The sequence below is a fragment of the Pararge aegeria genome, chromosome 8 (assembly GCF_905163445.1).
Source record: "Pararge aegeria chromosome 8, ilParAegt1.1, whole genome shotgun sequence".
NCBI classification, from domain to species: Eukaryota; Metazoa; Arthropoda; class Insecta; order Lepidoptera; family Nymphalidae; genus Pararge; species Pararge aegeria.
In genome coordinates this window covers 1,020,728-1,037,239 of record NC_053187.1, presented here as the reverse complement: position 1 = coordinate 1,037,239, position 16,512 = coordinate 1,020,728, and the positions used below count along the sequence as shown (strand labels likewise).

The 16,512-nt window shown below is 35.0% G+C and overlaps 1 protein-coding gene across 1 annotated transcript in view; it reads left to right on the top strand.

The window, feature by feature from the left end:
* The window catches only part of LOC120625952 (QRFP-like peptide receptor), a 92,643-nt gene that overhangs the window by 64,521 nt on the left and 11,610 nt on the right, over positions 1 to 16,512 (top strand). The window contains exons 2-3 of the mRNA XM_039893232.1: positions 10,177 to 10,319; positions 12,965 to 13,191. Coding sequence (XP_039749166.1) covers positions 10,177 to 10,319; positions 12,965 to 13,191 — 370 coding nt within the window. The remainder of the gene's footprint in view (positions 1 to 10,176; positions 10,320 to 12,964; positions 13,192 to 16,512) is intronic.

Here is a 16,512-nt window from a genome sequence, read left to right as displayed (position 1 = left end):
ATCGGTTTCTATGCGACATCGCACACTGTATCGCTTAGCGGCACGCTGACCAGACCAGGCCACAGAAAAATCAGAAATTATAAATTCCCAAATTGCTGGGAATCGAACCCAGGCCGCCTGCTTAAATTCGCAGCGTTCACCGTTGCGGCAGGGAGGTCGTAAACATTTCTTAATAGCTCGTTAATCAGCGAAAAATATAAATTATTATATTTTACTTATTCTATAAATTAATCTATAAATATCTATAAATTAATCCCCACTGAGAATTAAACTTAAGCTTCTTCATTTAGTCAACAACGTATAAAAGTTGTAAAAAAATAAAAATTGCTCACAAAAAGCCGCCTGTCACTCGTACAGCGTATAATATTCGTCTGCAAACAGATTTATTGACAAGATGATTGCAGCGCGCTGAACTTTGATTGAGTTACGACGTGGCGCGACTGCTGAAAAGTTAACAATTTTTACAAGAGCAGCCTACTTGTGTGATGATAGAAAATCGCAATTTAATACTTTTCTGAAATTAGCCAGATTCGACTCAGTGGCGTGCATAGAGGGTATGCACAGAGTATGCAGATGATGTAAAATGAAGGAAATCCTGATAGGCTTTTTATAACTCTTACAATGCCTATCCTTAAGTTTTTTGAAACTCTTACTGGAGGTTTTCTTCATTTTATATCATCTGCATACCCTGTGCATACCTCCTATGCACGCCACTGATTCGACTGCCATATGTATTACTCTGTGCCCCTATGTGAGAGTAGCAATCGGGCGAGTGTAGTATTGTTTATTTTTATTTATTTTTTATTATTGAAACTAATCAATTCTAACTCAGTGGTTAAGGAAAAATTGTTACTAATATAATGACGTCACGATGAAACGTCTGAAATAAATGATTATATGCTGACAGTAGGTCGAAAACTTCGCAGGACATGCAAGTAACATGTTTTGGTTCCAACGTTTTATTTCTGGAAATTACGCCCTGCAGAACTAGCTCCATGGACGGCGCTAATAATGGAGGCTTAAGCTAAGGCTATCCTAGAAGCGGGTCCATCACAAACCACACCCGAGCTCGCTGCAGTATGCGATGTTATTGATAAAACTGTTTTTGGAGTTTATTGGAGTTTACACCTTAAGAATCGATTTTCATATATAAGGCGCTCGGTATGAGAAAAATGTGAGGAGTAAAATCTACTAATGAATGACCTCGTTACGTTTTCGCTTTGCGACGTTGCATGCCCGGCAACCGTGTTGCGCAAACATGCAACGTCGCTTTCGTTTAATTAACTTATTTTTTCTATTTAAGTTACCAAGGAAACCGAATAATATCCAGATAAAGAAAAAAACACATAATTGTGTAGGTCAGAGTGAGAGAAAACATAATACATTTTTTTACCTATTCTAGTTACCATAGAAACTAAATAATAAACATTACATTTATCCTAATAGTTCAGATACTCTACATCCACCTTAATCTCCCGAAGGCTACTTTTAAGAAGTTACACTTCCGGCGTGTGTGAAAAAATTGCACAGGATTTTTAATTTACCCTTTCATATGGTATTAATCTTTATTCAGCTAAATACACTCTTTTTGTGTATGTTTCGACAATCGTACTTAAAGAGTAAACTCCAGTCGTGCGTCGGAGCTGACACACACTTTTTCTTTTAACTATATTGGATATAGAATGAAGACTGAAAATAGATAGCCGAATTCAATTTCGTTTCTCCATTTAAATAATTATTAAATAAATATACTACGACAATACACACATCGCTATCTAGCTCCAAAGTAATCTTAGCGTAGCTTGTATTGTGGGTACTAAGATGATTGGTGAATATTTCTATGAATAATTTACATAAATACTTATTATATACAAATAAACACCCTGCCACCTTTTAAAACGAAATCATGATTAAAAGTTACCGGTAACGGATCATATGTGCTTAATAGACTTAGCAACTTCAAAACATTTACCACGGAGCTAATTTTAACAGACAAACTCACACAAAAAGGTATTTATTTAATACCCTTTTAATTAATTTCCAAATATCTGCGAAAATTAATTTTCTTTTCACCACTCAAACAATATTCCGAATGGTAAAATCATGAAAATCGATTGTTAGGGAGTAAACTCAAAAAAGATTTAAGTTACATTGAGGTAGTTTTAAAACTTTGATGCCCCTAGACAATAGTAGTAGCTGGTCCGGGGAAGTACTATACAAATTTCTGCCGCTAAGCAACGTTGTTTGAATGCTGTGTTCCGGTCTAAAAGGCGTGGTCGCCGGTGTAATTAGAGGTACATACTTAACATCTCCGCCCCCGTTGATGCGCACGTTGCAGGATATTATCCTCGTATGCCCTGTGAAGTGTTACTGTGTTTATGGGCAATAGTTTTCCCGATACTATGAAGTTTGCGATCTGCTGAGTGATGGGCTCAGCAGATCGCAAAAATTATAACTATACAAAAGGAATTCCATTCGCAACGGAAGCGATGCAACTCTTATTGGCTTTTGAGTTTTGTCATAACATTGAAAGTGTCATCTCGTATCCGCAGAATAAATATTCCATACACTTAAAAGTTATAAGTACAATTTGTTGTAAGTATCGTTTTACCTACACACTTGTTCCGTGTATGCAACATAAATTTACAGACTATTTGTTTATGATGCACTAAGAGTAAGTTCTAGAAACACGCTTGAAAAACGCATAGAATAGCTTAAGAATTTGTCCACCTTCCCAGTTGCCATGCCGATTTGGACCGCCGATTTGCGCAGAATGCGCGTGGTTGTGTACCACTGTCAGTAACTGTTAATTTTCTTTACTGTGGAAATCTACCTTCCGGACCGGCGAAAAGACACTTCAAACAGACAAATTTGGCGATTCAAAAGAGCTTATAAAGTTAACATACCTAACCTTAAATAAATGAAATTTGAACCAGTGTATGAAGCGAACTAAAAAGAAAAATATTTAAAAAAAACTCAGTTCTTTAATGTTAGTAATGCCTGAGAAACATCCATCTGTTACGTCAAGCGATATCTATGATAAAACTATATGAAGCTAAAACAAGCAATTTTGACGACCTACCTGGCGCAGAGGTGAGCGCTGAGGATTTCAGTTGTAGGTCTCGAGTTCTTTTCGGCAATTAGGATGATTTTAATTCCTCAATATTCTCTGGTCTGATCTGGTAGCATGCTTCTGCCGTAGATCATCACCAGCCTACCGACAGAGACGTGCCGAGCCATACATAAATCATCAACTGCTGAAGCTAGTGACCCATGAAAGTCAGGAGAAAGAACAGAAAAATCTATCGATGAAGTTACAATGTTAACAACATCATTCGAATTATGTCCTACACCTTCTGCTCTCGTGTTCAGCTGTTTAAATTTTGCGATACATTTGAAGTTCGAATAGACTCGAATCAACCGTTGTAGGGACAAGAAGAAGATGGCGCGTAACGGAAAAATGTGACGCGTAACCGAACAATGTGACGGTAATTTTTTTCCAACGCCGATAAAGAAGTTTCACTTCAAAAAAAGTAACATATTTATTAAATGAAATACTCGTTAATTATTTTTAGATAAATTATTCCGCTGGCGTACCCACCCTAAATTTCTCATTTTTTACGCTGGATGATCAAAGGAAACGAAACGTTTACGAAACGAAGCTGAAATTTTTTAATTTGGTTGCGTAACGGGGCATAAGAAGTACCTGATTGATTTAATAGAAAGCTTATATATATTTAAAGTGGCTTTAGGTGAAGTCTGTTTCTAGATTCTGTTATTATGTGCTTGTTTAAACGGTGAAAATATTTCTATATTTTCCATACAAAAAAATTACTGTATGAAAACGCAAACTAAAAAATACGTTGGTATATTATGATAGAACTTTATTAAATTTGAGGGCTTGTACACTGTTTTAATTAAACCTGACTAATTGGCCGCATGTCAGCGCTTTTATAATTTAATTTATAAAAATTCTAACAGTAATTTTACCACCAAACTAAACAAAAATAAAAGCGTAGGTTTTTTTGAAGACTCATTATAGCGAATTCTTATTATTGTTTCCGATATAGTTGTTTTGTTTTAGAATTTCAGGATATTGTCAATTCTCTCGGTATTTAATGTACATTGTATTTATTTTTGGGTCTTCGCTTTAATTTAGTATATAGTGATAATAACTAGGTCCGACCGCTTAACGTGTTCTCCGAGGCACGAAGATTGACACCGCCAATTTTCTAACTCCGGGCTGGTACTGAAATTCAAACCACGGGTTCGTACCTAACACCTCGTGATCCGTAGTTGATCATTCTAACTGCCAGATCAACGAGGCAGTTATAATAAATATAAATAAACAAATACACTGCAACAACGTAAGCTTACCCCAAAGTAAGCGTAGCTTGTCTTATGGGTACTAAGATAGCTGACGAATACTTTTATGAATATAAAATACATAAATACTTTTAAATTCAAAATCAAAATTAAAAATTCTTTTATTTTAAGTAGGCCTAGTTTAAAAGCACTTTTGAAACGCCAAGTCAGTCTGTTTGTAGTGACTCTACCACCGGTTTAGAAGGCAGACTCCATTGAGAAGAGCCGGCAAGAAACTAAGCAGATTGCTCTTTTCCAACATAATTGTATAGTTTAACAATCTTTGGAATTTTTCTGTTTTGTGGGAGATTAGAGCCTGGCCTGGCCTGCTTCCAAGCAGGAATATGAATATGTCGTTAAGGAATTCATCAATCGTGTATTAACCACGATTGGTTAAATGTGTTTTAATATATTGTTTAAACTTAGGTAAACGTAGATCTAATATTACATTCGGTATGATGTTATAAAAGCAAATACCCATCCCCACAAAGGATTTCTGCACTTTTCTCAGCTTCATATCGACTTTTTGTTTATAATTAATTATGTTTTGTTTAATAAAGATAATATTATTTTAAATATATTGCGAGGCTACTGTAAGTATACCTATTTCTTTGAATTTGGTACGAATGGATTCGCGCGATCTAAGTTTATATATCGATCGCACAGCTCTTTTCTGTAGTATGAATATAGTTTCTTTATCACTAAGTCGATCTACCTTACCTTCGGTATCATGTTATATAAGCATATACCCAGATATCACTAATTTATGTAAGTTTCTTGTAAGTCTGTTGACCGACATAAACACCGAGACACTGAAAAAAACATTAATTTTCAACAAACAAACATTTTCCAGCTGTGAATCGAACGGACGGCTTTGGACAGAGAAAGCAGGGTCGCTGCTCACTGCGCTAATCGATAATATTAGTAAAGATAATATATATTGACTAAAATTCCTGTAAAGGTTCTATGTCAAAATTTGAACGAGTATATTTAAACGAGATACCTTTGGTCAATTCTGTTTCTCAAGTAGCAATTAGAAGTCTAGGTATTGTCGAAATAATAGTTTTTTTCAAAAATAATAAAAAATATGTTTTCTAAAGCCATTTTGAATGAGTAAAAGGTAGATGTCAGGTCAAGTTGGTACAAATATTCTGAAGATAAAAATCTGCATATTTAAATTGAATGATCAAATTGCTCCTATGCTTCATTAAATCTGAGAGCTCTAAGTAGGTATTTGCCACTCAATTTTCCAGTAAAACGACTCGCAGGGCTTTGATGTTAAACGTATGTAAGCAAATTTTTCTTTAGCAATGTCATGATAAGAATAAGCTTTTTGTTTTTATTTCTTTTATAATCTTTTCAACTTTATCTTAATACTAATTTCTTACTACTAATGTTGTCTGTGTATTAAAAGGGTTTCATAAATAAATGCAAAATTTAAAAAAAAAATTAAGCCTTTTCATTTAGCGTCCATATTGAGGGACTTGTAAAAATAAAATGTAGTTCGCCACATTCTAGTCGACACCCACGCACACACCCACACACACACAAACCCACACACCCACACACCCACACACACACACACACACACACACATACTCTCAGACATACTTGATTCCTTTAGACTTTTAAAAAGAAATATCACACTCTGTATCGTCAAAGTAAACTGGACCAAATGTCACTCGTTTCAAAATCACAAATTCCTTACTTCAGATTTTGTTTTACAAACGTTCTGTCAAAAGTCAAAAAAATTTTTAAGCAAATTTGAGCTTTACTAAAATGCAAATATGATTCATTTTACTTCGGTGTCCAAGTATTTCCAAACTCGAAAATGACTCTTCGATTGCGAGCGAGAAAATCTTGTACTAAGGCTACAATAGTGAACTTGTCATCCCTTCTTGACGGAGCCCTAGAATGTAAATATTTACTTTGCACCTTCTTCTCAATCTTTTCCCATGCGCTGCTTGAGATTTACGAAAACATTTTATTGTTGACAGATTACAGTAATCTATCTTTCATGGCGCACAAACTAGATTTATCATTCACGTCAAGAAATGGGGTCCGTGGATAAAAACTTTGCCACTGAATTTGTATACAGAAATTTCAGTACACTGCTTTGTTTGTTTGAAATGTTATTGGAAACGTGTGTATAGTAAAAGGTAAATTTATTCAAAGGTTTTCAAATACATAGTTACGAATTAAAACACGATTTATCTTTATCCTTAAAACATATGTAAGAAGTGTTCCGGTACAATGTCGCGTAGAAAACGATTAGACACGAAATCTGCCGCCATTAAAAAACAGCTGGTTCTCTGAAAGATTGACACTCTTATGCGCGTTCCATTTGCATTCTTGTCTATTATGCACTTGTCATTTTAGCTCTGATTAGTTACGTGCACTTGGTACATGCAAAATAACAGTGTTTAAACTATCATCAGGACATAATAGGTAGGCATATAGCTTTAATTTGAAATGTACCTCACGATGTTTTCCTTCACCGTTGAATCAAGTGATATTTTAATTACTTAAAACGCATATAACATAGAAAAGTTAGAGTTTTGTGCTGGGATTCAAACTCGGCCCCCCGAAAGTTAAGTTGAAGTTCTACCCACTGGGCTATCACCGCTTCAATAAGAAATGTTCTTATGCACTTCATACGTAACATCGTAAAATGAAAAGTGTATAAGAGATAAGAATGCAAATAATATTATTATATGCATAAATTAGTGTCAATCTATCAGAGAACCAGGCTGATGTCTTTTTATATATTCATAAGACACACCAGCAATTAATTGTAACTCCATTCATAAAAAAAAATATGTGTTAGAATTACAAATTCTGTCAAGTGCCATTACAATAATCAATTATAGGTCTATACAGCATTATCGTTGTTATCTCCGGTCAAAATTAAAAAAAAATAGTCCAAAAACTAGTCTTGCTGCCGTTTTGACATAATATACGAGTACATAAAATCAGAGATGTGAATCGCAATATTGTGCGAATGAGATAAATGAATAAAAAAATAAATATACTACGATAATACACATATCGCCATCTAGATAGCATGACATTGGCCGCTTTTATAAATCTACTATTTAATGACGCCGATTGTAATGTTGGCTTCCTATTAAATAAATAAATATATTATGTAGAATACTCATAGCCTGTCTTTGGACTATAAATGCATTAAGATATTAAGTAATTTTCTATGTTTTAGTCGTGATACTCGTACTTTATTTCGGTAGAAATAAGGAAAGTAAACGAGAAATAGCATTTTAATATTGTTTTAAGATTATGATTTCAAGTAACTTACATTACTACACACAACAACTTTTAAATCCTAACTAATTGTAAAGTTAGACATCACGTTCGAGACGAAGATGGCAAAAGTGTAAATATTTCAAATGAAAATATTTCAAGCAGGTCTACTTTTGATCGTCCAGGTATTTGGAATGACTCTAGCATCAAACTGATGGAAGGCAGGTTCTGTATAAAAGAAGTCGGCAAGAAACTCAGCAAATCTAAAATGTTTGGGTTAATGTATTCTTACTAAATTACTCAGGCAGAAACCTAAAACTGTCTAAACAGCTGATAGTTCCAATGATCTTAGTTCACATATAATCAGTGTGTTTAGTATATTGTTATGTACCAACAGACAACAATCTTGCTAAAAGCTTGTCCCGAGCAAGATGTCTCATCGAAAATAACAGTTATAAATTGAAGAATTCTCCGACTGCGTTATTCTATAATCTCACATTCTTGCGATCAACGCTGTGAATATGCTATATTATTTAGCAAAATGCCCATATCTATTCTAGCATATTTTTAAAAGCGGCGGTGAAGCGGTGATAGCCAAGTGGGCAGGACTTCTAATTTACTTTCGGGGGCCGAGTTCGAATCCCAGCACGCACCTCTAACTATTCTAAGTTATGTGCGTTTTAAGCAATTAAAATATCACTAGCTTTAACAGTGAAGGAAAACATCGAAGGGAAACCTTCATGCCTGAGAGTTCTCCATAAAGTTTTCAAAAGGTGTGTGGAGTCCACCAAACTGCACAGGGCCAGCGTGGTGGACCACAGCCCCAACCACTTTTCATTGTGGGAGGAGACCCGTGCCGTGCGTGGTTTATATCTAACTACAACTTCTATATTCGTGAACAGATTTGGATGTGTAAGGTTCTTTTAGAATCCCCATCTCGACTATGTATATTTTTTTTAATGAAACAATATGGTGGCTTTGTTGAGCCATTGCAAAGGCGTGTTCAATAACTATGTATTGATGTATATATTCTCTTAGAGATGAGATCTTATCAATTTACTTCTAGCACTAATACTCGATAGCGTTTCCACTAGCTGAAATTCTACGATCGCAATAATTAGCGGTTATTTAAACAATCCGAAAAAAACATATTTAGTCCGTGCGTCAGCGTTGAAATTAAAGCTGTATTTACGGTTACAGAATAAGACTTTAGCATGAATTTAGGTGCTACAACATTTTGCTTAGCATGTGCTCGTGAATGATAGCAAATCCCTGTGAAAGACAAATGATAACAATTTGTCGCCGTCTTACCTCGTCACTATTGAATCGCATGTAAATAATGGGATTCACACTCGCTCACTTGTTATTGATTGCTTTGTCGATAGTTTTCTTTGAAAAAAAGCAAATGGTTTATCACTAACAGTTAACCTGCGCAGAACATTTTTCATTTACGGTGGTGTAAATTAGCTTACGAAACTCTTAAGTCTAGTCAATTATTTTCATTACCTACCTCCATGGCTCCATCTAAAGAAGTTCCTGATAGTTAAAAAAAGAGTGATAACAATGGCTGTGTTTTTTACCATATTTAATGTTTATAATGTTTTTTCTATATATAATAGAAGCACCATAAACCGCTAACTATACACAGCAACCTCACAATGTGAACCAAAAAATTTTTAACATAATTATTATTAGGTACCAATAATAACTATTAAATTAACAAAGACAATAAAAATATATGAATTGAATATGCTAAATACAGCGACTCAACAGCGTAGTCCAGCTGAGTGTATCTTTCCCACTCGAGTACACTCGGTGCTCCCGAGTTCACCCGACCGAGCCTTTCACCTCAAAGCGTGACGGTTCAGCCTAACTTACTACGCCAAAAGAAGTTTTCACTTTAAAAAGAAGTAAAAAAGAGAGAACACCACAATAGCATAGCACAACGAAATCGAATGCTGTTCAATTGAAGATTCGAGGTAGGTGCTTTAGTTAGTGCGAGTAGAAACGGCAGAATTCCGTAGGGATTTTTTTACACGACATAAAAACAAATTGTTCTTGTTATAAGTTGCAGTAAGTTTCCCAAGGTTATATAGGCAATTCGATTTACTTAAAGTTAGTATTGCCAACTTTTCAATTACATCATCATCAATTCAATCGATTGACGTCCACTGCTAGACATAAGTCTTTTGTAGGGGGTTCCACAACCCACGGTCCTCGGTCGCTTGTTTCCAGCGGCTCCTAGCTAGGGGGTAGACCTACAGGGTCACCATTCCAGCACCTTAGAACCCCAACGTTTACCGGTTGTACTAGCTTTGTGCCCCATCCATTGCCAATTCCCTTTTGAACTCGAAAATACATGTGTTATAACTTTATTTAACGGTGAAAGAAAACAACGTGCGGAAACCTGCGTGCGTGAGAGTTCTCCATAATTTGGTAAGGCGTTTGAAGTCGACCAATCCGTACTTTGCCCTTCTCAATATGTGAGGAGACCCGTGGCCCGTAAAAATGAACATGATACGAGTATTTCAAATTTTATATTTATTGTTGCAGTGTCACAAACATATTCCTGGTTAACCTGTCGGTAGCTGATCTCCTGGTGACCCTGTTCTGCATGCCAGTACAGATTGCCAAGTCAGTGACGTTGCTGTGGTACTTCGGCGAGGTTATGTGTAAGACTGTCAACTTTTTACAAGGTAAGGGTGCAAATAGCGGTGTACATATTTTTAATTTATTGCAGTGTTAATAGCACTCACAATATATAAGATACGAGTACCTTAAAATAAAACAGACAACATTAAACCTTAGGTGATTTTTTTAAATATTTAGAGGGTGGGTGCCTATACACAAAGCAACACTTCACAGGGCATGCGAGGAGCATGTTCTGAAACATGCCGCCCTGTGCCCATCAATTTGAGGCGTAGGTGTTAAGCTTAATGTGACTGTAACTATACCGGCAACCATGCCTTTCAGAACGGACACAGCATTGCAACAATCGTCCTTATTTATATGATATGTCTCAAGATAGTTATTACTTTTTAGTTACCGCATTTTTCCAGGAAATATAGCATCGTTGTTAGTAATTTAAGAAGCGATATATATCCTTAGGCGCGTTGAACGTTAATCTATTGCTATAAATTTGAAAAAGCGTGTAAAAGCAATATAAGCAATAAAGAAAGGATGCTTTTTACGAAAACTATTTGGATCTGGAACGCTGATACTCAGCAAATTGGAATTGCTTTCCGGTCTATTTGGAATAAATTGTACAAAATTCCAGCGAAATAGATTAAAATAACCGTTCGGACATATCAGACTTTGCTTAGAGCTTAAGGCTGCCTTTTTACCAAGGACATGCCTAGGTTCAGTTATCATTAAAATATATGTTATTTGCTGGTAATAGAAGCTTTTGAAATGTGGGTGTATAAAACAACGTTAAGATTTCTTGACTAAGTAACGGTTTGGCTTACAAATGTACCTCTGTTAGGGAAAAGTAGCAGATTCTTGTTTCGTGTACCGTGTTCAAAGTACAGATACGTACTGCAAGACAAAATAAGATAAACTACCGTGATTTGATTTGGAAGTATGGCGTTATACTCAGTGCTCATTGGAAAGATGATTCAGTGGTAAAGAAAGCGGGCTAAGTGCATGTTGGATTTGCAACGAAGGGTGCACACGCTGAAAATATGCAATACTAGCTTTTACCCGCGGCTTCCCTTGCGTGGTAATTTGAAAAACTTTGCCAGCAGGAATAGGTCACCGATCATGAATACAGGACAATGCACTATTTCACTGCCTACTTTAAGAGATGCCTGTACATGACTGGGAGATTAATAGGCGGTTTTGATGAAAAAACGTCACGGTTATCGTGTTCTGTGACGAAAATTGCCAAACGTAAATGAACTTTTTGAATATATATGTTTGCTTGAAATATATAAGTCGGTTAAAATTCTTTTATGCCCAAAACGAGAAGAAGAAGAAGAAGATAAAGTCTTTATTGCACATACAAATATGACACTAGGTTAACAAAAAAAACAAACGATAATATACATATGCACAAAGGCGGCCTTATCGCTTGAAGCGATCTCCTCCAGACAACTTTTGGTTGAAGAAACATATTAGAGAAAACGAGATAGTGCAATACTTAAATTGTGCTAAATATAAACATTACATATACAATACATACTAAACGAGCCTTCTTAACAAGAAGAAAGTTGCTGGGTATTTCTTGTTTTATTGTTTAAGTTGGACCAATTAGGCGGATCCAATTAGTGTGATTGCAATGACGCTGGATTAAAAGGCCAATTTTGAGACTCAAACTGGGAACAAACTCAATCGCCGAACTTTTAGTTTGTCTTCATTCAAAACGAAATGCGTAATCAATTTCTTAAATTAATAGCCAAGTCAATTATTTTTAAAGGGGATTATTAACTTTCATCGAGATGCTGGAAATATTGTTTTGAAATAATGATGGAGATAATTGTCACATGAAAACTCAAAACTTTTTTTACAACTAGCTAATTTGAAACTTCTGACTAATTCGAATGAAACAATTGGCTAACTAGAAACTAATGGCTTATTAGAAACAAATGGCTAACTCAAAACTAAACAGGCCAATTAAAAACTAGTGGCTGAACTATTTAGAAAGGGACTGGCTGGCGAAAAACTACTCGGTTACCAGAATTGGGTTGGTTAATTTCACGTAACTAAATTTTTTTTTTATATTATTAATCGCTCACATGATGGATTTTGGTTTTTTTTTCATTATTTTGCACGGATAGATGACAACCATCGCCTATGATTAGATAAACACCTCGCATGTCATGCCAGGCACATATCCAGCAAGGTCTCGCCCTGTGTCCCTCAACCTGTTAAGGCTTATGTGCCAGTAATTACACCAGCAACCAGACCCTTCAGACCGGTACACAGCATTGCAACAATGTTGCTTTACAGCAGAAATCAGAATGGTGGTAGTACTTCCCCGAACGGTGGTAGTACTTCAAAAAGCTCTAGTACTACTAAATAGCTACAAATTCATCTTAGCCTGCTACTTTTTCGCGTAGATTGATTTTATGTGAGGGAGAAGACCTATTCTCATTAGAAGCACATTAAACTGATAATGATGTCAAAAGATTCAAAATTCATTTATTTCAAGTAGGCCTAGTTTATAAGCACTTTTGAAACGTCAAGTCAGTCTGTTTGTAGTGACTCTACCACCGGTTCGGAAGGCAGATTCCACTGAGCCGGCGAGAAACTCAGCAGATTGCTGTTTTCCAACATGATTCTATAGTTTAGTAATCTTTAGAATGATAATTAGATGGGTTATGATATTCGTGAATTCCAGGAGTGGCAGTGGCATCTAGCGTGTTCACCATAACAGCGATGTCCGTGGACCGATACCTCGCCATCACGCAGTCGTTGCGCCAGCCCTGGATGCCGTCGCGTCGAGGAGCTTGCAGTCTCTTGGTGGCACTGTGGCTCGTCTCCTTTGCCATCTTCGCACCGCTGCTGGCAGTTGCAGCGGTTGAGAAAGAGGTGGTTCCTTCGCTGATACGAACTAGAAACGGTTCGGTAAGTATCATCCACATTACATTCATTATCTATTTCTGGGCACTGGTCTCCTGTCTAATTGATAATTTTAGACCCACAAAACTTAGGATATTATAGAAAGATAGAAATACAAAGACTTAAAAACACAATAATACAAGACTACGGTAGAAACATGAAATACTATTTTCGAAACCGACTCACTTTTGCACACATTTGCACACCTTGAAATAAAACTCCGTAATTGTATTTACTTCGCTGTAGCTTTACTAAAAATATGAGCACCGCAGCGCGAAATTTTTAATGCATCAAAATGTACCAGTGTAAATTCAAATTAACTTTTTTGAATTCTTGGTACTGTTAAAAATATCTTTAAAGAAAAGTTCGCGAAGTCAGTAAAAAGCGAGGTTAAGCTGAACTAATGAAAAGACACGCCAAAACGCTGGCTTGAGTTTTAATAAACGCTAAAACTATAAGAATAATATAAAATGAAGAATTTATTATTTTTAATGAATTATTAAGATGCTGGCCTAAATCCGAGAGTGTTAATTTGATGACGGTCTTAGTTTTCACAGAGCTTACTATACTTTGGAAATGTTTAAAATTGGGATTTATAAAATACTCTGACCGCAATGTGTTGATGTGTATATTGTAAGTATTTAAATGTATGTTTGGCTAACTAGCTACGGCCCGTGACTTAATTCGTGTTTGTTCAGGGTTTTAATGGAGGAATGTTTATTTGCCCGGGCTTAAAGTTATGAAAGACTGTATAATTTTTTTTACTCTGTTTTTCTGGGATAAAAAGAAGCCCATGTTACTTTCGGTCCTTTCAACTAACTCCCTGACAAAAACATGTTTATTAATTGCTAAGTTAGTGCGTAAAGGAAGGACAAACAAGCAAACATACTTTGCATTTATTATATTAGTAAGGATTCACACCAGGTTAAACATCTGCATATCGTCCCACACAATTCGACATTCACGCTTAGTCTAATTAATAATTACTTAGTTTAATTTTTGCATGTATAATTTATAATTAATTGATATTAAACCTAACTTTAGCTTATATCTGACTAAAATGCTCAAGTAAGTTTGTTTGAACAAAACATTGTTGACATGTAATGGCTACATGTTTGAACTTTGCTCAGTTTAAAAGTCAAACATGTTGGAATAAATTGGTACCGAATATTAGCTTAGCTGTCGATATAATATGGTATGAATAAAATACTGAAAGCTAAAATCTTAACCTTATTTATTCGAATACCTGGTTAAGTTTAACATAATTTATATATTTAAGACTAACGGTTGCCGCTTTTATTTATTTTTTTAAAGCATCCCGACGGAACAGTTTATTTCAGATACGTGAGGTGTAGTTTTACTGATATTTTTAAAGTTGTGTATTATTGTCCAATAAATTGGATAGTTTTTAATAGAATAAATAATAAATAAATATACTAAGAAAATACACACACCGCGATCTAGCCCCAAAGTAAGGATAAACATCCAGATATTGAAAAACAATCATTTTCATCACGAAAACATTTTCCAGTTGTGGGAATCGAACTCACGGCCTTGGACTCGAAAGAAAGCAGGGTTGCCGCCAACTGCGCCACCCGGGCGACAAAGAATAAAAAAACTAAAAACAATTTTTTTTTTGGTGTAGCCCTTATTTTTTTAAACTAGCGATAACTCCTTTTTTAATTGGAGCTTGGAGTAAATTAAAAAGTATTTACTGTTATATAAATAAAAGTTCACATTACTAGGCTACATAAATAGATAATTAATTCATTTAACACTACTATTATAATACAAACTTCAACTGTCTTATTGTGAATACTTATAAATTAAAATTTAAAGCAAACCTTGCATGACCTTTGCCTAACATGATCGATAGTTATTATGCATACGAAGGAAACATAATCAGTAGATAAGAATATAAATTTAAAAACCCCTGACTTTCAATATCATGCAGATATTCTACTAGTTTTCTATTATTATTGTACTAGTCGTTTGATTCCCATTGAGGAAGTAGCAAAAAAAATCTAATCCGCCATTTTGTGACGACGGCCATCTTCGACCGCTTTTTATGATACATAGCTTAGAACATCCTCCCATTTAATTATAATAATATTAATTTAATTTTAATAATAATTATTTTTATTGAAAGGTAATAAATCCAGTTATTAGAATATTAAAAGATAAATTTAATAACAAAATAATATATAAATTATGATTTATAATAAAACAAATCTTTGAATTATAACACTCTATTACGAACGCCTTATTTTGGAATATTAAGATTTATAAAAAGTATAGAGTTATAGTTATGTTATGTTTTCCTTTTGACAATCACCTTTCTGGATCTTCCAAGTATACATACGTGACATTGGCGAAGTACAACGTGACGATTTGGCACACCTAAAAGCCAAAAAAGCAAAAAAAGAAGTAGAACACTCTCGACTTATTCACGTTAAAAAAAAAAAAAAAAGGTTTATCCGTTCGTTCTTAATCTTTGTAAAACCTTAATACCCTTTAATTTTTTTTTTATTCAAACACGTTGTTAAAATTTTATGTTCGAATCGCTTTTAGTCGCGGGCCCATTTATTTTGATAGCTGTGTTGAGTAGAATATAAAATAACAAATAATGATTGGTTTTCTCGGAAAAATCAGCCAATTAGCGTTTATTTAATTTGATGTTTCAATGAAAGTACTAAGGTTATTATCCACTGGAGCTTCTATAGCTGGCGGAAATATGACGAAGATGAGGAAATGACGCTAAAGCTATAATGCAGTGTAACAAGATTGTTTTGGCAAACGTTACACTTACAGAAGATGATGATGTTATGCACATCCTAAGTGGACTCTAGTTCTGTGTATAAATAAAAAAAACAGTAGAAAATGCAAGGGATGAAATATATAAATGCTTAAATTATTCGACTGATCCTCAATCAACGTGCACCAAAAATTTAGGTGAATTTCTTAAGAGTTATTGTTTTAATTTCCTACATAACATTACCCTTGCCAACGCTACTTTAAATCGATTTCGATTTAGTTTTTATATTTGCTACATTTGATGAAAATCGGTCAAAGCCGCTGCCATAAAATGGCGGATTACATTTTTTTCACACCTCCCTCGACATGAGTATGAAATGAAAATGCAGTATGAAGTTGTGTGTCGAAAAGATTTTCCGCAAATTTGTTCCACACCGCACTGCGTTAAATTTGTGTGAAGCCACAGATTATTTTACTACGCGGTTTTTAAATCACAAATGCGTTGAAAACTTAATGATTGCGAAAGAAATAGTTTCACGCTATTCGTTTCCGCCGTACCATTTGGTTTCCTTA